Genomic DNA, 25,137 nt, shown 5'->3' on the forward strand with positions numbered 1-25,137 from the left:
CATTTGAATTTGAATGGGGGGGGGGGGGTTATAGTCTATCCGTCTAATCGAGGTGTAGACAAAACAACATCACACATTTGAGTGTTAGAACTTGTAATGTGGCTGCATGTGATTTGTCGGATTATAAAATTGGGTGATTTTGTTGCCACGATAAGCTAACGCAAGGAGCCGCTTGTGGATCTGACAGCTCTAACGTATTTCTATCAACAACACCGCCAAAACAATCGCTATGCGGGTGTTGACTAGCGCAGATCTAATAGAATCTAGCCCGAAGTCTTTACAGTCAAAGAAGATGGAGGCTGGTCGACTTAAGGACTGTAAGATGTTTCCAACATTCCTGTTGACTCCAGCATAAAGTCACCGTGACCACTCATTTTCATATTCATATTCATTCCTTGTGGGAAACCACAAACCAAGGCCCCCCACACAGTTAAAAGCAACATTATTGCAAGGCAAGTGTAACCTGCGCCAAGCCTGTGGGAAAAGGATCAAGTGACATGGAGTGTCTTTGCAACTGTTTATTGACAGTTTGTGCATGTTTGTAATGAAATAAATGTTGGTTTTCATTCCTTCTTTACCCACTCAATTAAAGTGCATTAGGCACTTATTTTAAAGCTCCCAAACCTTGATTTCTGAGAAGAGGCGCCTCTGTGCACAGCTGAGGACATGCTTGAAATTGGGATAGCTTTACCATCATAGTGAGACTGTAGTTCAAGGGTATCTAATAACCTTATAAATGCAAACTCAAACTTTTGTTATAAAGTGGTTACTGGTATGATGGCAAGAGACCGATAGTCTGCTGGTTCAGTTGTGTAGAATTTCATAAATTCAATTCAATTAAACTCAGCAAGGGATTATTATCCATATCATGACAAGCCAATTCCTAAAAGCACAAGACCTTACATCTATTGTATCTGGAAAAGTACTGCTGGGGTTTATTGGAAGGCTAATGTTGTTTTCATCCGACGTTCCTCACTTTGACTGGTAGTTGACTACCATCCTGACACGTCTAACCATTTCCAGATGAGGTGGATTTTAGTGACATTTAAAGGCCCATTATAGTGCTACTGAAAGGGGATGTCGTCCAGTGCCAAGCATAATTATAAACCACCCACAGAGAGCAGATTAGAAAAATGCAATGATGTGGTCTCTTAATAAATTGAGTACTTAAACACTGTGAATCCCCTTGAAAGGGAAAACTAGGATCCCTCCAAACTTGGTTCAGTGAGACACCTCATTTTGATGGATTCGTGATGCAGGACCTTTTATATTTGATGTATCAAGGACAGCCTGGATGACTGTTTTCAGGTTTGGGAAACAAATGACTGCTGGCTTCACTGTTTTGCATGGGGTATCATCTGTTCTCCAAAGTCTGTTTTGACAGTTTATGATTTGAAAGATATACTGTATATTAACAGTGAAACTATTTGATATCAAATAATACCCACACACTTCAATGCTTCCTGTATAGGTCCCATGCCCTAAGCCATTTTACCATATTAAAAGGCTTGGAAAACCTTATTGCACAATTTTTCTAAAAACACTACTGACGCCTCTTAGTCACATGATATTTCATACATTGACGGATGACTCAGATTACAGGTAATAAATTATGTGACTCTCCATTCACACGTTAACACACAGTGATTCAGAGCTTTTCTCTGGAAAATGGCCACAGATAGCCATTACTCGCCAAGCTTGTCAAGCTGTAGTTTATGAGGGGAAGGAAGGAACAGTTTTCTTTCTCCTGGGATTAAGGCTAAACATTGAAATGATATCTGTGATAATGTTGTTGCTTAAAGTCAGGGTGTTTTATGGTGAAAATTGAGAAGACCGATACCACTCACTTAGTATCCCAATTTTTTTGTGATAGCCTTGCATACTGTATATGTGATGTATGAAAATAAAATGTGTAAACTCATATGGAACAATCTGGTTTTCATCATATACCATTCTTACATTTGAGTGCCTATAGGCTACAGTATGTATCCATAATTCCACATAGGCTAATATAACATTTACCCTGTTCGGTCATTTCTCAGGGCTCTTAGTTTGCTATTCCCTCTCTCATCGCTTATTTCCTGTATAGAAGGAGGTGGTGTGTATTTGTTTTGGCCTGGGTGGAGTGTTGGCCCAATGCAGACCTCGCTGCAATGGGTGGGCGAGTGCCAGGCTTCTGTCTCCTGAGCCTACCCCAATCTCCTCAGTCCACCCCTAGCCCAGGCCTGGCTACCATCTCCCCTGTTCCAGCCCCATGTCCCAGCCTGCAACCAGCCTGCAGCTGACTGTCTTACTGCAGCTCCAGGAAGAACTAAGTCCGCTGAGAGAGCATGAATCTACAGCAAAACCCTTTTTAATTACCACTGTAGACTGCTCTTCATTTGTTTGTGTGATTATTCTATGTAAGCCTAGTTATGTCCCGTGCTTAAGGACCACACAAAACATGTTGTGTAATATTTTTTATGAATGTTGGGACATAATATATACAGTTGGTCTGAGAAAATACGCCGGTTTAGCAAGGCAAGATCCCCATTAGTCCTGGTTTGGGATTGGGAGGAAATTGTTTGTGACAGGGTTTTGTCTAGGAATGGGGGGGATTATTGACTGGACTGCTGAACGTAACGTTCCCTGAGAGATACTGACTTACTAGAGACTAACGTTGGCAACCGTCCAATCACAGAGGAGCTTTGTGTCATTAAAACAAAACAGTTGTTTTGTCCCCTGCTGACCCCTCCCTTGGTTGTTCGGTTCGAGGTTCGAGTGGTGACTCTCCACTGCCCAGGGGTCTGCAGTTATAGAAATACGGTGACCTGCTGGGATCAGTCCCAACCAGGCCCCTGCCTGCAGCACATGTTCACACAGCGAGCTACTTTTATGTCTGGATTGGCTGGATTTATCGACTGCTGATTTGAGTGTTCTATACTAACCTTATCCAGGCTTCCTGTAATTTATGAGTGCCAATGTGACAGAGAAAGCTAACACCCCCGAGGATTTGCTTTGGGAGCCATTACTACTCTAGCATCATGCCAAGAATATGCCTGTTGTTGGAATGAAGCCGGCTCAGGCTAATTGGTTGTTGTGTTATGGTAGTTAATTATGTGCAGCAGGTCATCGAATTAGAGAGGTGAAATAACATGGGTTTGTTTATGAATATGCTGGATAGGCTTTGGTTTATTATCTCTCATTCTCCCCTCTTTACTTGATTAATGAGGTTGCTCATGTTATTTACTTTTCCATGCACTTCAGTGGTAAAACAGTTGCCTGTTAAAATAGATGTCTCAGTAGCTCAACAGTTGAACATTGCTTCACCTCAAAAATCATACAGTCCCTCTGCTTACAACAAAAATCGTACTGTACTGTTTGTAATGTACTGGTATTGATTAGTGAGGTGCAATACATGTCTTCTGTCCCCTCCTTTAACCTCCTTCTCTCTCTCTGACAGAGTCTGGGCTGCGATGAGTACCTGGGCTCAGGCAAGGTGATGGACAAGTGTGGGGTGTGTGGCGGGGACAACACGGCCTGTAAACTGGTGTCAGGGCTCTTCCAGCAGCACAGCCTGAACAAGGTGGGCTACCACAAGATAGTGGAGATCCCAGAGGGAGCCACCAAGATCAACGTCACCGAGACGGTGAAGAGCAGGAATTACCTGGGTGAGTAGGACTGTGACTGACCAGTGTTTTAAACCGGGTCAGAATGTGTTAGCCTGCTGAGCTAAAGCCTAGACATTACCCACTGGGTACAGATGTCAATTCAATGTCTATTCCATGTTGGTTCAATGTAATTTCATTGAAATGATGAGGAAACAATGTTGATATGCCCAGTGGGTGGCTTGGGAGTCTTCATGTCTGAGGCAAGGTTACTCAACACACAAGCATGGTTCCAAACCACCTCTGTTTAACTACAGAGTTACCAGCTCTTTATCCACGGCCCTTTAAGGCTCCATACATCTCTGTCTGAATCAGACCCATGAGCTATGACACATGCAATAACAATTTTAGGTTTTCCCTTCGACCACGTTAGATTATGTTTCATATTACATTAACAGTACTAATAAAAAGTCACAATTTAAAGATAAGCTTCAGGTTATAAAACATCTGACAGCAGTAGCTATTTTTGAAATATAATTTAGGCCATGTCTTGCTACATCCGTGCTGTGAGCCTGGTATCAGGCAGCAGGGAACAGCTGCTTCTTAAATTGATTTGATTCATTTAATTAAAAGGCAGCTCAAATACAGAGCAGGAGGGATTTTTCTGGAATTTTGGATGTGAGCATTTCTATGTTGTCAGTAGTAAGTAACCACACAGTGCACTTCTGGTTACAAACTTTTATTTAATTAATTGAATAGATCTTGTCTTTATATGAGCATAACAGTGTGACACAGAAGTGGGTCTATTGTGTTTTAGAGAGAGAGAGAGAGAGAGAGAGAGAGAGAGAGAGAGAGAGAGAGAGAGAGAGAGAGAGAGAGAGAGAGAGAGAGAGAGAGAGAGAGAGAGAGAGAGAGAGAGAGAGAGAGAGAGAGAGAGAGAGAGAGAGAGAGAGAGAGAGAGAGAGAGAGAGAGAGAGAGAGAGAGAGAGAGAGAGAGAGAGAGAGAGAGAGAGAGAGAGAGAGAGAGAGAGAGAGAGAGAGAGAGAGAGAGAGAGAGAGAGAGAGAGAGAGAGAGAGAGAGAGAGAGAGAGAGAGAGAGAGAGAGAGAGAGAGAGAGAGAGAGAGAGAGAGAGAGAGAGAGAGAGAGAGAGAGAGAGAGAGAGAGAGAGAGAGAGAGAGAGAGAGAGAGAGAGAGAGAGAGAGAGAGAGAGAGAGAGAGAGAGAGAGAGAGAGAGAGAGAGAGAAACTCCCTTCCTTCCCTCGCCTGGCCTGGCTGCTCCCCTCAGGGGAAAGTATATAAACAAGCTTTCATTAGAGGACCCTTTCCTCTAGCCTTCCCATCCTTTTTAATTAAGGTGAGGAATTTCACTGCTGCCTAGAAAACCACCACTACTGACTGAACACAGCGATGAAACCTACTTTGAAACTACCTTTCTAAGTCAAAACTACTAACTGGGGGTGCCAAGTTATGCCTTGCTTTTTTTATATGAGTCCCCACTCAACCCATACACAATACTTACTCAGTGAGTAAGCACCTAAGCAGGAAATGTAGAGTATGCGTGAACAATGGCTCCTTTCTGTGACTGTTGTTCCTGCGTCGTTTGGCGTTGTTGTTGGAAGAGTTCATATATCAGTGGGTAAAAGCGTGCTGTGATGCAACATCCTGGGGATAAACAGGACTGAGGATTCTTCTATGGAACTACTTATCATTACCATTATCCCCTGATGTTTGCCCCACTCTCCTCAACAGACTTCTGTTCTAGTTTATTTCTGCATGCCTAATATGTGCTTTAAGTTGTCCAAACACTCTTATATTCAGTAGTCTTAATGTTACTTGTCTAATGTTCAGCATTTAAAGAAAAATAGCTCACTCCTTTCAAAATACAAAAATCCTCAGAAAAAAAAGCTGTCTTTTGTAAATGAGCAAACCTGTTAGTAAAAAGCTGGCATAGTTTTATGTTAATTGTGTAGCTGAATCTCTCAACTCTACAGCCAGTTTGGAGAATTCCATGGTTAGGGCAACAGGCCATCTGAAAAACATTACAGAAAAGTTACATACCTGAAAACTTGAGTGCTGGCAAGCAAAACATTTTGGGACTAATGGAAGAAATACCAAAATATTGTTTTTGGGTGCAGTTTTATTAACGGTCAACCATCAACTCATGGTCTGTCTGCAGCTCTGAAAAGCCGCTCAGGTCGCTCCATCATCAATGGGAACTGGGCCATTGACCGGCCAGGGGAGTATGAGGGGGTGGGCACCATGTTCACCTACCGACGACCAAATGAGGTCACCAGCACCGCCGGGGAGTCCTTCCTGGCTGAGGGGCCAACCAATGAGATCCTGGATGTTTATGTATGTAATCAGTCAACTTGTATGTACAGTAAAATGTAGCTCATATTGGCACATATGTCTCTGGCAGTTTACACTGGCACATTAAGTTGTAATTAACTTGTTCACTGAAGAATTTTTTTGTCCTCAGGTGATCTACCAGCAGCCCAACCCAGGAGTGAGCTTTGAATTCATCCTTCCCTCTGACAACCCTCCACAGCACCCCAACCACAGACCTGGAGGTGAGGCTCCCCATAGTTACTGATGCATCTGACTGGGACTGTATGGCCTAAATGAACTCTTAGTCCACAAAGGGAGGGGGTCGACAAGCATCTCAATGACTGTGAGTTTTCCCCTGGTTTTGTTGGCTGAAATACCATGTTCGATCTCCCAGGGAACACTCTGTATGGGCAAAGTGGGAATGATCACCGGGGCAACCCCAACCAGGATGGGTACGATCCAGCCGGAGGGGGCAAGTACCCTCCCCAGGTACCCAACAACCAGGTGCCAGCAGTCCTGCCACCCAGACGTCAGAGAGAATACAACTGGAAACTGTCTGGGGCAACAGAATGTAGCGCCTCCTGTGGCAGAGGTAAGACATGGCATGTATCTTTGTCTGAACTGAAGCCCCAAAAGTTCTCAACCTCTGATGCTATGATTGATACTAGTTGATCAACTAGGTTTAACAGATTCCCACAGTGAGTAGTGACGATGCAGTATTGAGGCATGAACATCTAATGCTCTCCTGTGTATTGGTTTTCAGGTAGCAGGTACACCATCTTCCGCTGTGTCCACAGACTGAGCCATGAGCAGGTACCAGAGAACCAGTGTGACAGCAGCACCAGGCCCAGTTCACAGGAAGAGCCCTGCAACCTTCAGTCCTGCCCTGCCTTGTGAGAGACCCCTCTGTCTCAACCACACTTACATTACATACAGGGCTCTTAGACATTACACACACTGATTCAATACATACACAGAGCTTTAGCAGAACTCATAGGACCCAGATTTCTATATTCTTCATGAAAAGTTCCTGACCCGTCCTCTTTATAGTCTAATAATTAGATCATAATTAGAATCTAATTGGACAATTGACCACATGTTTTATTAGCTATGTTGGTACCACATAGCTATTGTGTCCTTCTGAATGTGGGGCCTTGTGTGTCCTACTGTGCAGCTGGGACATTGGTGAGTGGTCGGAGTGCAGTAAGACATGTGGCCTGGGTATGCAGCACCGCCAGGTCTTGTGCAGGCAGGTGTATGCCAACCGGACCCTCAACGTCCACACCAGCCGCTGCCGCCACCTGGAGCAGCCCGAGACCACCAGCACCTGCCAGCTGAAAATCTGCAGCGAGTGGCAGATACAAACCGAGTGGAGCGCAGTGAGTGACAGCTGTCAATCAATATGCTTCAAATAGTATTTGTTTCAAATACTTTAGCTGCACTTGTTTGAGCTTGCTCGGCGCATGGAACTATTAGAGTAGTGTTAAAAGTGTAAACTTACCCCACCCATCTGAGGCTCAATCAAACGTTCCAAGTACTACAAGATTTAACATACTGTATTAGAAGAATGTATCAGAAAGTACATGAACCCCAATTAGATAAATGTTATCATTCCTCGAAAGTTGCTAGCATTCCTTATCAGAAATGAAACCCAAGCAAGTATTCTATGGAGCATTTTCCCAGTTGTTTTCACAGACAACAGATTACATTCATCAGAGAGAACTGACCATTATTTACACTGTGAGATGACCTGAAAACTACCCCTATAGTATTTTTACTGTCCCTCCTGTGTTTCCCCAGTGCTATGTTCCCTGTGGCGTGGGCCAGAGGACCAGGGAGGTGCACTGTGTCAGCAACGTGGGAGACTTTGTGTCGGACGAGGAGTGCAACATGAAGCTGCGACCCAGTGACAATGAGAACTGTGACATGGGGCCCTGTGCTAAAAGTTGGTTCTTCACTGAGTGGGGGAATAAGGTATGTATGTGTAGGACTGAGGACATGGACTCTCAAGATCACTGTCTAACACTTTTCTAACCTAATACTGTAGTAATTGTTGAACTTGATTGATCTACTACAGTATTATAGATGCAAGATTATAATTGAATACAAATTGACTTGATGCTAGTGTTAAAAATGGGGGTGATACTAGGGCCGGGATCCAATCAGTTGGCGTTTTGTCAGCTTTGCACTTTTTAAATGCAATGTTCCACATTCCCAGTAAACGCTGCATATGCCGGCTCAATTGGAAATTACCTTTGAATGTCAAGTGCACTATACACGGATCTGCCACTGATCGGATTGAATCAAGGCATAGGTCAACTGTTTGTATTGTCACTTACCATGTCTTTGCTCTCTGTAGTGTTCTGCTGAGTGTGGGATGGGTGTGCGGACCCGAGGCGTACTGTGCCTGACCAATCACATCAGCAGCTTGCCTCTGGAGGGGTGTGGCCATGAGCGCCCCACTGACTCTCAGGTCTGTAATCACGGCCCCTGTGAGAGTCGCATCGAGTGGTTTACAGCCCCCTGGAGTCAGGTAAGACAGGACAACACGGGGTCAAACTGGGCTTGTTTGCTGCTGATTTTACAGATGTCTCCTATCCATATCTTACATTTTTGCTGATGTCTCATGTCAGTGTTGTAAAGAGGAACACTCAGATGTTACAAATCCATTGTCCATTATTTCCATTTGAAATAGCTTTTTAGTTCAGGACAAGGCTTAATCTCTGTCCGGGAAACCAGCCCTGTAAGTAAGGTGTACCTTCTATAACTCAGGTCGGCCAATCAACTGAGCCAGTGATGCCTTTTTCTTTTTTTAAATAAAAAAACTAAACATGTTGAAACAGTTCAGATGCCTCATGTCATGCCCATGTGTAGTATTACCTATGGTATTTTCTCCTTCCCCCAGTGTTCAACGGAGTGTGGCTCTGGCAGCCAGCAGAGGGCAGTGGTGTGTCTGATGAAGTCAGACGAGGGGTTCAATGTAATGCCGCCCTACGAATGTTCTTCTCTAGACAAGCCTCTTAATCAGCAGAGCTGCCACCTAAAGTCCTGCGGGGCCAAGTGGTACCACACAGACTGGAGCGCTGTGAGTAACTGTACACGCACATGCCCACACATGCGTGCACTCACACATGAAAAAACAGACACACGCTTTTATGTGGAGTTGTGAAATACACTCTCTTGAAAGTGTAATTGAAGAAAGGGAGAGTGTGGTTTGCACTGTATTCTCTGTCCCTGCAGTGTTCTAAGACGTGTGAGGGGGGCTTCCGTGTGAGGGAGGTGCGCTGTCTGTCTGATGACATGCTTTCCAGTGAGCGCTGTGAGGAGGAGCTGAAACCAGTGGAGAGAGAGGAGTGCAACCCAGAGCCCTGCGTCCCACACATAGGTCAGTTACTACTGTGTAGTAAACATGGATCTGGGGCCAAGGCACCTCCGCTGGAATGTCATACAGTTGGATTGGTTAATGATGGCATGTCTGGTCCTAACTACTGTCAGACAGTTTTAATGAGGGTTAGATGGGATTTTAGTCTGAAATGGTTCAACATTTATGAAGATCTTATTCCATACAGAAAACTTGTGAAAAATACTTAAAGTTTTCTAAAACTTAAAATCACTGATCATCACTGACTTTCGATGTTATGATTGTTTTTCAGACGAGAACTGTCGAGACAAGTATTTCAACTGCAATGTGGTGGTCCAGGCACGTCTCTGTGTGTATGACTACTACAAGACAACCTGCTGTGCCTCCTGCACACGAGTGGCCCACAGACAGTCACAACACAGGGCACTCAGCTAGCCCCCTCTCCCCAGGCCTCAGACCTCTAGGGGGCCTGACACAGTGCCCAGAGCAGGCCCTCAGTCCCTGGGCCAAACACACTGACCCACAGTGGAGAGGACAGCCTAGAACCTGACTCTGGGTGGACACTGACTGGACACTATAATATGAGTGCTGAAACTACAGACTGAAAAACTGAAAGACTGCAAAGAAAGGAAGTGAAAGCCCAACTTGTTTTTGGCATGTGAGGAGATTGCCAATGGGCAATACGTGAAACTGAATGGTTCGTGGAGGATGGTTTTGAAGGACACGTTTAACAGGGCTATGAGTGGAGGAGCTCTGGTGAGGCGAGATGATAGACAGGACACCAAACCGAAGAATCTGGAACCACTTTATGGACTGTAACCAGAATCCCCTGCAATAAAAGTTCCCGTCTGGGTTAATATTGTGTTTCACGGGAAGCAGTTTGCCGCTGCCATTCACCTGAATGGATTAAGGTCTTGAAAAAGGTCTTTGGCCGAAACGTTGACAAAATAAACTGCTACCCCATCTGTGATGAGACTCTTGACTACCATGGCTCTCTTGGATTACATTAAAAGAGAGGAAGCTACAGTATGAAAGGAAAGCGGGATTGTTTGTTTTGCATAATGTATAGACTGTACACATTTTAATAAGCTTCTTTGTGCTCTAAAATCCACAATATTTATGATCTAATTAACTACATGTAGTATTAAGTTGCCCAAGCTTGCTCTTAAATCATCCCCAATTACGTATCATGAGGGCTCTATTCAATACTCTCCTACACTGCAGTTTAGTTGACCAAAGATTTCACTATTTCACAGGAGGACGTGTCAAACAGTAATTGCTCAGTCCAGATCTATGGCTCTATTTAATCTGTACCGGTGAAGCGTTACAGATGGTGCAATATAAATGTTAAGGTAATTTCTGATTGAGCCAACATATGCAGTGTTTACCGTGATGCAGTCTCCACTAATATGGAACATTGCCTTTAAGTTTCAAACACGCTGTAACGCTGAACTTCTGCGATACGGATTGAATAGAGCCCCAAGTTATGGTGCTAAGACAACTTAAGTTGAAAAGTGTTTTTATGTGACAGCTCACCAGTTTTACACAGCAACCCTCTAACAAATTAAGCTCTAAAATGTTAATGTGTTGTTGTAGTGTATCATATATTTTGCATCACTGCTGCGTGTATGTACTGTGTATATACAGAACCAGTCAAAAGTTGACACACCTACTCATTCAAGGGTTTTTTATTTTTACTATTTTCGACACTAGAATAATAGGGAAGACATCAAAACTATGAAATTTTACAAGGAATCATGTAGTAACCAAAAAAAGGTTAAACAAATCAAAATACATTTTAGATTCTTCAAACAGCCACATTTTGCCTTGATGACAACTTTGCATTCTTGGTATTCTCTCAACCAGCTTCACCTGGAATGCTTTTCCAACACTCTTGAAGGAGTTCCCACATATGCTGAGCACTTGTTGGTTGCTTTTCCTTCACTCTGCGGTCGAACTCATCCCAAACTATCTCAATTGGGTTGCTTGTGGAGGCCAGGTCATCTGATGCAGCACTCCATCACTCTCCTTCTTGGTAAAATAGCCCTTACACAGCCTGGAGGTGTGTTGGGTCATTGTCCTGTAGTAAAAAAGATAGTTCCACTAAGCGCAAACCAGATGGGATAGTGTATCGCTGCAGAATGCTGTGGTAACCATGCTGGTTAAGTGTGCCTTGAATTATAAATAAATCAGTGTCACCAGCAAAGCACCCCCACACCTCCTCCTCCATGCTTCACGGTGGGAACCACACATGCGGTAATCATTCGTTCACCTACTCCGCATTTCAAAATTACTCATCAGATCAAAGCACAGATTTCCACCAGTCTAATGTCCATATTCCAAATTTCTTCTATTGGTGTCTTTTAGTGGTTTCTTTGCAGCAATTACACCATGAAGGCCTGATTCACATAGTCTCCTCTGATGTTGAGATGTGACTTGAACTCTGTGAAGCATTTATTTGGGCTGCAATTTTTGAGGCTGGTAACTCTAATGAACTTATCCTCTGCAGCAGAGGTAACACTGGGTCTTCCTTTCCTGTGGCGGTCCTCATGAGAGTCAAGTCTCATCAAAGCGCTTGCTGATTTTTGCGAGAGCACTTGAAGAATCTTTCAAAGTTCTTGACAGACCTTTGTGTTTTAAAGTAATAATGGACTGTCATTTCTCTTTCCTTATTTGAGCTATTCTTGCCATAATATGGACTTGGTCTTTTACCAAATTGGGCTATCTTCTGTATACCACCCCTACTGTACATGTACCTTGTCACAACACAACTGATTGGCTCAAACGCATTAAGAAGGAAAGACATTCCACAAGTTAACAAGGCACACCTGTTAATTGAAATGCATTCAAGGTGACTACCTCATGAAGCTGGTTGAGAGAATGCCAAATGTGTGCACATCTGTCAAGGCAAAGGGTGGCTACTTTGTTGAATCTCAAATAAAAAATATTTTGATTTGTTTAACACTTTTTTGGTTACTGCATGATTTGATGTGTTGTTTTGATGTCTTCACTATTATTCAACAATGTAGAAAATAGTAAAAATAAAGAAAAACCCTGGAATGAGGTGGTGTGTAAGTGAGTGAGTGAAGAAGTTGCTGAACTGAAGGAAATTCAGCAGGTCCTCCCAGTGACTGAACAGAGCAGAAAGCCCTCCATTTATTTATTGGGGTCCCCAGGGAGGGCGCTGGTTTATCGGCACCAGTGGCCCCTTTTGGCTGCAGGGTTAAAACGTCTGTTACCTCTCCACCAATCGCTGCCTAGGAAAGGGATGTAGGCATTCCAGAGCCCACTGGATGGTTAAAGCAGATGGTTAGAAATTCTAGAACGCTATACTTCTTAAAGAGAAGGTAAAATAACTACTACATTTGCGTGAGATAAAAAGATTACACCATTGTACATTTCTATGCTCATGGGAAAATAGAAACATTAATTCACTAAAAGGATACTGGATTATTCATGACACTTTATAACTGCAGTAATGTACCACAAGTTTCACAAATAATAAAAATGTTAAAAAGTACATTTGATTAAATTGAAACTGTTACTCATGTAGGCCTGGTAAACATCTAAACAAAGGTGATAAATTGACCATGCCAGTAAAGCATTATGCCCCATTATTTTGTCCTTTATCCTGTATTGTACCTCAAGAGCAAGGAGTTCCCTTTTGATTGCATCCATCCTAGTAACGTTCACTGTAAGAAAAGGTTTTGAGGATTCTCATCCTGTATGTATTGTGTGTGTAATCAGATGTTACGTCTGGGATGGACTCAATAGCTAAAAACATGATAATACAGTGTATTCAATGCAACTTTGAGTTAAAGGGAATTAACTGAATTTGCCAACTGCCAAGTATTTAAGTTTAATGATTTAACACCATCTTGCTCTCTTTTAAAAAATATATTTTTAAATCAGAGACATGGTGTATGACTGAAATGCTATACTTTAGTATTTGGAATTCTAATGCAAACATCTGCAATGTACACTACTTCATAATTGAAATGGGAAAGGTTTGATTGACACTGTTTTGGAGAGAATAGGTAAATAAATGTGTTTATACTTATTTAGTGCATATTTGTAGTCATTCCATTTATTTTAACACCAGTTCACTGGTGGTGTGAATCAAATCTGTAACAAATAAGGGCATCAATACAAGGCAACTCTTCTTACCAGAGCTACATGAACTTCACAATGACTTAAGGACCCCATCTAGTGAAGACTGGCAGTATTACTACACAGTTGTAGTAAACCAACCCACTGTTCCATGACACTATGATCACTGGCATTTACAACTGGAAGCACACTCTACAAATGTCACAGAACGCAAAACTGCAAGTTGAGGGGTTTATTTACTTCAATTGCACTGTATTTTATGAGAATTGTATAAACGTCCAAGAAAATAAAGTCTATTACGCACAGTCATAAAGCAATTAACTAGGCACTGAAATATTGTCAACCGTCACTGTTTTTACACGGCAAGATGGCCACAGCTGTTTAATTCACTGCATTTTCACAATAATCATCTTTATCACTAAGAGCTTCAAATAGTATAGGTAGTTTAACCTGCACTTGTTTATTAGTGTGTTATGCTACTGATACTGCATTCACTGAGATTAAACAGACACCTTTCTAGATTGAAATGTTCTGCATCTAATGCATCCATTATTGATTATATATGGCATTATGTAGACTGGCAAGATATTAGAGAAACTGCATCTCTTACATCAGAAAACAGATATTCTCTCCACAATTAGGAGTGAAAATACCATTTGGTTAGATCAGCTTGGATATGTGCGACATTATTTAGAAGGATTTTCCACGGTCGGCCATGAAAGCCTCAATCTCCTCCACTGTACGAGGGACACAGGTGAGCAGCTCCATTCCGCTGGCAGTCACTGCAATGTCGTCCTCAATACGCACCTGGAGAGAGGAGGAAATATCCAGGAAGACACATGAGGGTCAGAGGCAAGGTTAATAATCAACAGCAGATAATAATCAGGGGAAGCAGGTATAGCAGAAGACTTAACAGAACAGCATAATGTGTATATTATTTGCTGCCATGGAGTAGATTGAGACAAAGGGGTTTCTATGTGTAAGCTTTGGGTGGTTGACATTGACAGTAAAACCAGCACACTAATGAGTACAAACTGTCTGTGGATAGGTAAACGTACCCCTCCAAAGCTGCGGAAGCGGGTCAGCACTTCATTGTTGATGAAGCAGCTCTGGGCTGGGTTGGCCAAGGCCTGGTCCAGCAGGTGGTTGATGAAGTAGATACCAGGCTCCACAGTCAGGACCATGCGTTCCTGCACCAGACGGCCCATCCTCAAGCTCTTCAGACCGGGCTCGTTGACCCGCTCAATACCCTGTGTAACCAAGAACAAGCGGCATGACACGGACGTTAGCTTTGTCTAGAAGGAAAGAGAGACATGTCTTTTTGGAAGTGTATTTAGAACTTCCTGTAGCACTGACCATTGATGAATAGAATACTGTATCTATCTCTCTGGTACTGACCTCTGGGTATCCGCCCACGTCGTGCACGTCGATGCCCAGCAGGTGTCCCAGGCCGTGGGGCATGAAGACAGAGCCCATGTGGACCTTCAGCATGTCCTCCACACTCCCACGCAGGATCCCAATCTTCACCAGCTCCTCTAGGTGAACCCGGTCAGCCAGACGGTGCATCTCTGTCCACTTGACCTCTGAAACACAAGACACCTTCAGTCAGGTTTTTAAATTGGAGGTTAAAAGTTTCAAAGCAGCCTAGTATGCAGGTGATAATGACCGGTGGTGAGGATATGTTCTGTGGTAGTCTTCAGTCTTCAACAACTCACTATTAGTCAAACCATGGAACAAATGAATATATTAAAGGTATAATCCTTCCTTGTGCCCAAGCTAAGTATGTACTGTATGTTTAGTGAATGCTTCCTCTGTCCTGCCTGTGTACAGTAGGATTATACCTGGTTTAATGGCAGCCATGACAGCCCGTGATGACTTGAGCACAGCCTCATAGATGGCCTTCTGGTCTGGAGAGAACTTTCCATTGGCTGGGAAGGAGCAGGTGATGTCAGAGGAGTAGCAGTAGTATTCTCCACCCATGTCAAACAGACTGCAAGAAAAAAAACACACGTCACAGTTAGATCAGTGTTACTGCTCAACCAAAGGGCTCTATAGCCATTCCGGCATCATTATTTCCAAACATAAATCAGAGAAATTATTCACAGCATGTACATCATAATGAATACAACTTTTGCCTTTCAAAGGTGCTCATGTTATGTCACCATGGGCGCTCCACACAGCCACTTTAAATCTCCATCAGTATCCCTATGCACACAGCAGCCTGACTTATGTTCAAAGCCAGTCCAAGCTATGCTCTCCATGGGAGAGCCACTCAGTGGATCTAGCTGACAGTGAGAACAAAACAACACCCTACTATACTAATGACAGCAAGGGAGGTGTAGCTCTCTGAGATGTACAGTATTCCATTAAACAAAACAACACCCTACTATACTAATGACAGCAGGGGAGGTGTAGCTCTCTGAGATGTACAGTATTCCATTAAACAAAACAACACCCTACTATACTAATGACAGCAGGGGAGGTGTAGCTCTCTGAGATGTACAGTATTCCATTAAACAAAACAACACCCTACTATACTAATGACAGCAGGGGAGGTGTAGCTCTCTGAGATGTACAGTATTCCATTAAACAAAACCCTACTATACTAATGACAGCAGGGGAGGTGTAGCTCTCTGAGATGTACAGTATTCCATTAAACAAAACAACACCCTACTATACTAATGACAGCAGGGGAGGTGTAGCTCTCTGAGATGTACAGTATTCCATTAAACAAAACCCTACTATACTAATGACAGCAGGGGAGGTGTAGCTCTCTGAGATGTACAGTATTCCATTAAACAAAACAACAGATCACTGCAAGTGTTTTTGATATACAAATCCAAGACAAAATTAACACAGAATATAATAAAACCAAGCAAACAACCCAAAAAGGACAATTGAGGAGTGGAATAACTTCACATCATGTGAAATGATCGCGCCGACTTACCACATGTCTCCGTCATCGATGGTCTTGTCATTGGGAGCTCCTGCATGGCCGTAGTGCAGGACTGAGCCGTTGTTTCCACTGATGAAGATTTAAGCATACGAGTAGGTCATTATAGAGGCACTGAACACACGTCAGATAGAACAATAGCACCTCATTTCTGTACGTCAAAATGTAACACGGATGATGTCACGCATCATATATGTTCTCCATTAAATTAACCCATTTGTGTGCAGCAAAGGGAAGTAAGTGCCTTACGTTCCACAGATACAGGTGTAGGAGGTGTGACGCATTCCCCCATGAGAGTAGCAGTAGTGCTGGAACAGGCTGCAACAGAAAAGCACTGACATGAGTGACCGTACACAAGAAGCTCCACAGTTCTAACAATGAAGTGTAATCAAGGGTTAACCTCCTTTTTGATATTGGTTAGCCTAGAATACAAGAAGAGAGTCATCTGAACCTCCCACCTTGAAGATCTCCATCGCCTGATACTTAACTGGGGGATAGTACAAATAAAAGCATTTGGACTCATCTTCACTTGGTTATTGGTTTATTCACTGGAGACTTGAGTCAGTGATTACATATTTCTCTGCTGCACGTTCTTTCTGCAGTCAATTAGTCAGATAGTGGGCTGGCGAGGGGCACTGCTATAGTAGTTCAGATTATTTACATTCTTCAGCCACCCAAATGAAGGTTTAATTAAAAACACAAAAAGCTGCCAACTAAAAACAGGAAATTGATTCAGCTCAGTGGGTGGCTGTTACTTCATCGTAAAATACACTCCCCTCCATATGTATTTGGACAGTGAAGCCATTTTTTCCATTTGGCTCGATACTCCAACATTTTACGTTTGAGATCAAATGTTTCACACGAGGTGACAGTACAGAATGTCACCTTTTATTTGAAGGTATTTTCATGCATACTGTATCTGTTTAACCATTTAGAAATGAAAGCAGTTCATGTATTGTCCCCCCCATGTGAAGAAGTCATAAGTATTTGGACAAATGTGCTTATAGTGTATCAAAGTAGTCAAAAGTTTAGTATTTGGTCCCATATTCCTTGCACGCAATGAATACATCAAACTTGTGACTCTGCAAATTCATTGGATGCATTTGAAGTTTGTTTTGGATTATGTTTTGCCCAATAGTAACAGAAAGAAAATGATTAGATATTTCTTATAAATAACACTTCTAAATACATTTTCATAATGCAAAAATCATGAATGAATCATGAATAACGATCAGTGAGATGCTGTTCAGAAGCTACAAAACAACATGCTAACCCCTCACCATTACCAGTAACGAGGTTAAAAATGGGGGGGGGGTGATATTTGTGCCTCTAACCTTTTCCTTTTTCACGATTCATTCATGATGGTCGATTATCCTGGTAGCATTCACATGAATATAGAAGTGTTCAGAAGCATCTTCTATTCTTACTTATAATAAATGCATCCAACACGTTTTTAGTCAGAAGCTTGATGTCGTCATTGCATGCAAGGAATATGGGACCAAATACTACACTTTTGACTACTTGAAAAAACTATGTGAATTTGTCCAAAAACTTATGACTTCAGTAGTGATCAGATCAGACGTGCTGTGAATGTAGTTTATCCAGAGGAACACACCTTGATAGATAAGGAACATACCGTTTTACCATCACCTTTATGGTCAGGCGGGACATAGTACACCACATAGCCTTTTGTCATACAATATGCCTTTATACGGTACAAACAGTTCAATATAGCTGGCATACCCTTCATGATAAAAAGCTCCACTCACCTCTCCATTTCATATTCTTTCTGTCCAGGTCTCACATGCTTCATGATCTGAGGAGAAAGACAACAGCACTTCAGGTTGGCTATACCTGTGATATACAAGGCTGCAAGTGGGCAATAATGACTGAGATGTATTCTTTTAGCTTTGATTATATTCATATATTAATCATGATATAACAACATGGTGAGCTCCAAAAGTATTGGGACATTGACACATTTTTGGTTGTTTTGGCTGTGTACTCCAGCACTTTGGTTAAAGTGCAGACTCCTAGCTTTAATTTGAGGGTATTTCCATCCATACCAGGTGAACTGTTTAGAAATTACAGCACTTTTTGTACATAGTCCCCCCCCCCCCCATTTTATTGGGACAAATTAACTCATATATACTGTACATGTGTTCTAAAGAAGTCAAAAATTCAGTATTTGGTCTCATATTCCTAGTACGCAATGATTACATGAAGCTTGTGACTCTAGAAACTCGTTGGATGCATTTGCTGTCACTTTTATTGGAAATAAGAAGAGAATGTTATTAAACACTTCTACATTCATGTGGATGCTACCATGACTACGGATAGTCCTGAATGAATTGTGAATAATGATGTGTAAGAAAGTTACACACAAATATCATACCCCCAAGACATGCTAACCTCCCAACATTAAAATAACAGGGGAGGTTAGCCTTTTTTGGGAGGTATGATAGTTGTGCGTCCAACTTTCTCACTCATCTTATTCACAATTGATTCAGGACTACTCATAATCATGGGTCCACATCCACATGAATGTAGAAGTGTGTAGAAACATTTTCTTATTTTCTTATTACTTATTTAATAAAAGTGACTCCAAAAGGACACAATACATGATTTACCATTACTTTATATTGGGCACAAAATCATCTGAAACTCAACCAAAACAAACAGCAGACGCATCCAACAAGTTTGAAGAGTCACACGCTAGATGTAGTTCTTGTGTGCTAGGAATATGGGACTACTTTAATACACATAAGTGAATTTGTCCCAATACTTTCGGTCCCCTAAAATCCAAAATGCACAGATCAAATGAGATGAGCCAGAATCTGGAGCTCCTTCTCCCCCTGTGGCAGGTATGTCTGTCTGTCCTGCAGGATTTTACCTCTTTATGGGCTTCACTGGAAATCCGGTTAGTGTATCGCAGAACCTCCAGCTCCATGTCAGTCTTAGTCAGCCGGCTGCAGGAAGAGAAGGAACAAGGAGTCAAAGGCCAGGTGTATATCTCTATATTATAAATTGGGTGGTTTGAGCCCTGAATGCTGATTGGCTGAAAGCCGTGGTATGTCAGACCATATACCACGGGTATGACAAAACATTACTTTTTACTGTTCAATAACGTTGGTAACCAGCTTATAAAAGTAATAAGGCACCTCAGGGTTTGTGGTAATATAATATACACTGTGTTCTGTCCACGCCAATATACCACAGCTGAGGGGTGTATTCAGGCACTCCACATTGTGGCGTGCATAAGAACAGCCCTTAGCCGTGGTATATCGGTCATATACCGCACCCCCTCAGGCATTTTTGCTTAATTCCATCATGCACAAACACGTACTAGGCTTGGCTTATAGCACCCAGCCAGAAACAAAATATTGATGATCAAAGCTAAAGCTCTGTGTTTATGTGTGTGCTTTATATTTGGTAGCTCATAATGAATGCAGAAATAATACCTGTATTACTCATCCATTCCTCACTGCTGGAGGAGCCTTACACTCCCCTCTTTATCTTTCAGGAAAATCAGCTTCTTACCATATTGTTAGTGAGGTGTTTTTCTGATTCTATTCTTGGTTATGGTTTCTACCACCATTTATGTCTTAATGGTTCTCTTCACATTAGAGATGCAGTCACCACCTCAGATGACTCAGTGTGAAACAGGCACAGACTAATAAGGTTTCACAAAAATAGTTCCACATAACAGAAAAGCAGCAGCAACCAATGGTTACGAGCTGGATATAGTATCATACAGTACTTACCATTCCACAATGACTGGATGCAGAAGAGTGTTGTTCACTTGGAATCTGAAATATCATATCATATTTATCAAGGTAAAACATTGAACCAAATAAATTAGAAATACAAAGTTTCAAATGGACATCAATTGATGCCAATTAAACGTACTGGCTGATTCCTTCAAAGGAGGCTTCGCGGCAGGTACTCCCACTATCTGTGTTCTGTCCACGCTGGAAGAAACATGATATACTTATCAGGCCCACTTTCACGTCTCTTTTAAAATGATACTTTATCTAATGAATTTCTACTGTAAACCACTGTCATAGCATCAACAGAATATATTAAGGACATACCAAAGTGAGAAGAGCTCCAAGCTTCATCTTGGAGAAGACATCAGCAATCTGTAAGAGTTCAGACAGAAAGGCAGAATTGTCGAGGGATCAGAGAACTGACACTATCAAATAGAGGGAAAGAAGTGAAGCTACAAGATCACAAGCTAAGCTACAACACTACAAAGATGGGTAAGGTGTACAGTATGTGCATGCAAACGTGACACACTAACTTACATCACAGGTGTATTGCACCTCATCGACTGCGTATTTCTCCTTGAAGTATTCCCGCGGATGGATCCTGTCAATAGACAATGACACAATCGTTTTTAATGAAAAGGCCTAAGGAGTGTTCTTAGAGTGTCTTTGTGAGTCCATGATGCTGAAAGTGGTAGGCTGTCTCCTGAGGCTGATCACATTCACATATAGTTTGAGTTACAGTCACTGACTCACTCTCCCATCCAGGTTGCATAGCTCTCAGGCAGCTTTGGGACAAAGAGGATGGATTTTCCTGTGTCCACATCGATGGCTCCGTAGCAGTCGGCTTCAGTCACTCCAAAAGCCCAATGGAAGAAGGACTCCTACAGAACCACATGAGTCAAAAGAGTCAGCCAGGGTCTGCTCAGTCACACCTCCATCCATCTCATCAATGTGTGATCCTATGTGGCTCAGCTGGTAGAGAAACACTAGGATTGTGGATTCAATTCTCGCTGGGGTCATCAATATGAAAATGTATGCACTTATTACTGTATGTCGCTTTAGGATAAAACAATGGCATATCTGTAACTGACTGTTAGGGCTAGGCCCCTTTTTTTCTCCACTTCCTGCCTGAATGACGTGCCCAAAGCGAACTGCCTGTAGCTGAGGCCCTGAAGCCAGGATATGCATATAATTGGTACCATTGGAATGAAAACACTTTGACGTTTGTGTAAAAATGTTAAAATAATGTAGGAGAATATAACAGATATGGTAGGAGAAAATCCAAAGAAAAACCAACCAGAATTTTGTTTTTTTGGAGAGACCAATTCTCTTAGAAATGCAAGAGAAAGGTCATATTGAAAATTAGCTCCCTGGATGCAATTCCCATGGCTTCCACAGACTGACAACAGTCTATGTTCAAGGTTTCAGGCTTGTAACTTTAAAAACGAATAAGAAATAACAGTTTTATGAGAGGGACACAGTCTTGGAAATTCATGTTTGCGTGCGTCATGGAGCCATTACGCACCTGCTAAAATCGCTTTCCTATTGAACATACTTCTTTCCAAAGTAAATATTATAGTTTGATTATATTTTAGGGTATCTGAGGAGTAAATAGAACCGTATTTTGACTTGTTGAAACAAAGTTTAGGGGTAGATTTTCGGATTAATTTCTCTGCAAATTGAACGAGTGGATTACTCAAATCGATGGCGCCAACTCAACAGACTCTTTGGCATATAAAGAAGGACTTTATCTAACAAAACGACACTACATGTTATAGCTGGGACCCTTTGGATTGCAAATCAGAGGAAGATTTTCAAAAAGTAAGTGAATATTTAATCATTACACGTGAATTTATGAAACCTGGTGGAAAAATATTTTGTGTGGCGCCGTCCTCAAACAATCGCACGGCATGTTTTCGCTGTAATAGCTACTGTAAATCGGACAATGCAGTTATATTAACAAGAATTTAAGCTTTCAGCCAATATAAGACACTTATAACATAAATGTTTAAAATCCATAATATTTATGATTATTTGAATTTTGCGCGACCTCCATTTTCACCGGAAGTTGTCCCGCTAGCGGGACACCGATCCTTACATGTACCTGTCTGAAGAGCATGTCTGTATCGGTGCAGTATCTCTGCTTCTGCTCCCCTCCCTGCAGCACGACTACAGACTTGGGGGCCACCCCATCCGTGGCCTTCATGCCTTGGCACAGCCGCCGCCGGTTCTCAGCAAACAGGGCTGCTGACACTCTCAGGGTGTCTTTACCCAGCCAATACACAGGTCTATAGAAAGACAGCATTGGGAAATGGGTTAATATGTTGTACATTACTGTCTAGTACTTTTCTATTTTCAGTTAGCTAAACCAATTGCCTGCCTTTGTTTCAGTTCGGCTGATTCTATCTAAAACAATAAATCAATAAAAATACTTAAACCCTTTAGTAAATATACAATGTAAAAAAAACAAATCATTGTTTATCATTATACTGCACAGTTATGAAAGTTACATTTTTAGTGAAACTTTAGCAGAAGTGGTGAGGACATAGACATTGACCATTTTTAGGACTCAAAGAGTTTTACACTCAACAAAAAATATGATTTTGCACAAACTGTAGAACAGTATTGCCCTAAATGGATCTGGTTTCAATGATCCCCAGTGTGTGGTAAAGACAACACTTGATCTCTGGAGAGTGCTCCCTTCCTTGTGTGATTTAGTAACAACAAAGACCAATGTACATGATCAAAGGTCACTAAACTTAGAGTTGTTGATCACCAACCTGCCTCAGATTTTGTCAACTCGACAATAAGATGTCTAAACACTTCTGTGATCATGTGAGTGGGTTTCAATGTGCACTTCCTGTTTTAGAGATGTAGTACATTTAAACAAGAAACACGAGCTATGATAGGATAGAGTATAATGCATCATATCACCTCTATATTAATTAATAACAATTGGAACATTGACATATTGTAGGGATGGGGGAAATCGATACAGTAGAGCAGTGGTCTTCAGTCGATCTTCTATGCATTCCTAGTTGATCACCAAACATAACATAGCTGTAGAAAAGCCAACGATAAAGGCTTGCGCTCCTTTATTTATTTGACTTTGCGCTTTTGGCGGAAGGTGCACTTGATTTAGAAGCCCTGCATGCCAGGTAGGCAAACTGTTCTGAACCATTTCAAACTCCACCTACCCAGCGGACCAGAAGAGCTGTCGTTAAATCAAGTGCGCTGGCCAATTAGATAGCTCAAAATGTTATCACCATGCCGAGTAACGCTTCCACAACCCCACAGCAAAGTTTGATACTAGCCTACGTGAGATTTCATAACTTTTAAAACCATGACCAGGGATAAACTTTCAGAATACAGAAAAGCCCTGCTGTTTTTATAAATGAGTTTGTTTAAAAAAAATTGCTGCACTGTCAACACTTCTACAAAACGCGCTTCTCCCTACTTCTCGTGCCACAGCTGCAATGAATTAGTAGCTAAGTGTATCGATGGGCCTGCGTTTCTATTATTAGCAGCTCGTCATGTCTATTTTAACGTTGAGGAATATTTCACTTTCTCTAGTCATACAGTAGGAACACGAATTTGTGCATGAGGCAAAAGCAATGCGGTGCGACTCAAGTTTTGGCATCAGTGGTAGGATGGTGTCCTCTCTCTGGCTAGTCTCACCGGAGGAAAGGAGAGAACAGGGACAGGGAGAGGTGGACCCTCTGCTGGTACCATCAGTCCAGTAAAATAAAAAAGCAACGTTTCTCAATTTATGCTCAGCTATGCCTCGCAAGTGGTACAACTGATCTATTTTGTTATCAAAGCTCGAGTTTTTAAATATAATATGGTCTTATAAGAACAATATTGACAGGCCAAGCACATATACTGTGGCCAATATGAGGCGATAACGTTTCTGGCCTGCTGCAAACTTCATTCCTACAGAACTGTTTTTATTAATGTTGAATAGGCTTACATGCTTTTAAATAATCTGAGTGGTAGATCTCAGCTTGTTTTTGACTGCAAAAGTGATCAAAAGTGCTACTACCAATCGTGATAACATCGTATCGTGAGGTCCCTGGCAATTATTCCGGAAACAACCCGTCTGTAGAGATACTAGCTAATATTATCCACAAACTGGAGCTGTAACCACCTGTTTTTGCCTATTATGCGAATAAATGTAAAGTCAGACAGGCATAGTTAGTTAATGGCAACGTTGCTCATTGATGTCTGACTGCCAGCCTGCAAAAACTACGCCGCTATTTTCTTGTGCTTGACAGCTAGCTCCGGTAACGAGAGTTACCTTAATTGATCAGGTTTATGCAGATAGCAAGCAAGCAAAAAATTCGTGCATTATAATTTGTTTAATTCAGAATCAGTGGCCAAGTACGCTTAAGAGAAAGAGAAATCACAGAAATAATACAAAACAGAATATACTCACTCCTGTCGTGCAGCCATGTTGCTCAAGAATGGAGGTGTCATGTGACAGTGGCGATCAGCTGATTATGGCTGAAGTGAGTGCTGAACAAAATGTATGTCGGCAGTATGTAATATCAAGCGAACCGAATGATGCTTGAAATAGTATGGCCATTTATTTGATCCACTAACTTGAAATATATGTTAGGGTTGTATTGCATGGCAAGGTCTTTATAACTGTCTTTCAGAAAACCCCCAGGGAGTTGTTTCAGTTACAAATCCACTTTTTTTTAAAATCAGTAAACGTCACACAATATTTAAATGTTTGTGTTGGATATATACCTAGTGTTCAGATTTTAGTTTTTATTATGAACCAACTTTTGAGGTGTTATTTCATTCTCAATTTCATTGTCACTCTTCAGTGAATATTCTTGACATATTTTCTCACTGATAACTTCTACAGAAGTCTGTTATCGCACACAAGTTATGTAACTTATTATGGCCTTTCTTTTTATCAGAAGCAGCAATTATTTCAACACTTAGTTCAAGGTTCAAGAAAGCATTTGCAGACACTGCGTGACTCATGCTGCATTTACACAGGCAGCCCAATTCTGATA

At 41.8% G+C, this 25,137-nt stretch overlaps 2 protein-coding genes across 3 annotated transcripts in view; one reads left to right on the plus strand and one right to left on the minus strand.

Moving 5' to 3' along the window:
* LOC110506714 (thrombospondin type-1 domain-containing protein 4-like) overlaps positions 1-11,027 on the plus strand; it is a 43,326-nt gene extending 32,299 nt beyond the window's left edge. Inside the window, exons 8-18 of the mRNA XM_036964153.1 lie at positions 3,443-3,650; positions 5,765-5,940; positions 6,068-6,158; positions 6,311-6,508; positions 6,680-6,809; positions 7,091-7,295; positions 7,717-7,890; positions 8,276-8,449; positions 8,822-9,001; positions 9,157-9,301; positions 9,570-11,027. Of these exons, the coding sequence (XP_036820048.1) occupies positions 3,443-3,650; positions 5,765-5,940; positions 6,068-6,158; positions 6,311-6,508; positions 6,680-6,809; positions 7,091-7,295; positions 7,717-7,890; positions 8,276-8,449; positions 8,822-9,001; positions 9,157-9,301; positions 9,570-9,712 (1,824 nt within the window). The 3' untranslated portion in view covers positions 9,713-11,027. The remainder of the gene's footprint in view (positions 1-3,442; positions 3,651-5,764; positions 5,941-6,067; positions 6,159-6,310; positions 6,509-6,679; positions 6,810-7,090; positions 7,296-7,716; positions 7,891-8,275; positions 8,450-8,821; positions 9,002-9,156; positions 9,302-9,569) is intronic.
* A 2,567-nt stretch (positions 11,028-13,594) lies between these two features.
* On the minus strand, positions 13,595-24,696 carry pepd (peptidase D). Of its 2 annotated transcripts, none has more exons than XM_021586531.2 (15): positions 24,546-24,696; positions 22,215-22,398; positions 20,864-20,991; positions 20,648-20,711; positions 20,435-20,482; positions 20,250-20,311; positions 20,105-20,149; positions 19,234-19,309; positions 18,110-18,156; positions 16,590-16,658; positions 16,335-16,412; positions 15,229-15,377; positions 14,786-14,970; positions 14,446-14,637; positions 13,595-14,194 (listed from the first exon to the last, which is right to left on the minus strand). In XM_021586531.2, exons 1-15 carry the CDS (start codon positions 24,584-24,586, stop codon positions 14,078-14,080), a joined length of 1,485 nt encoding a protein of 494 aa, XP_021442206.2. In that variant the 5' UTR covers positions 24,587-24,696; the 3' UTR covers positions 13,595-14,077. The 2 variants fall into 2 exon arrangements, with proteins under 2 accessions (XP_021442206.2, XP_036819723.1); XM_036963828.1 differs by lacking the exon at positions 24,546-24,696 and adding an exon at positions 22,621-22,685.
* Between the last annotated feature and the right edge of the window lie 441 nt (positions 24,697-25,137).

This window comes from Oncorhynchus mykiss, chromosome 26, assembly GCF_013265735.2.
Source record: "Oncorhynchus mykiss isolate Arlee chromosome 26, USDA_OmykA_1.1, whole genome shotgun sequence".
Taxonomy (NCBI): Eukaryota; Metazoa; Chordata; class Actinopteri; order Salmoniformes; family Salmonidae; genus Oncorhynchus; species Oncorhynchus mykiss.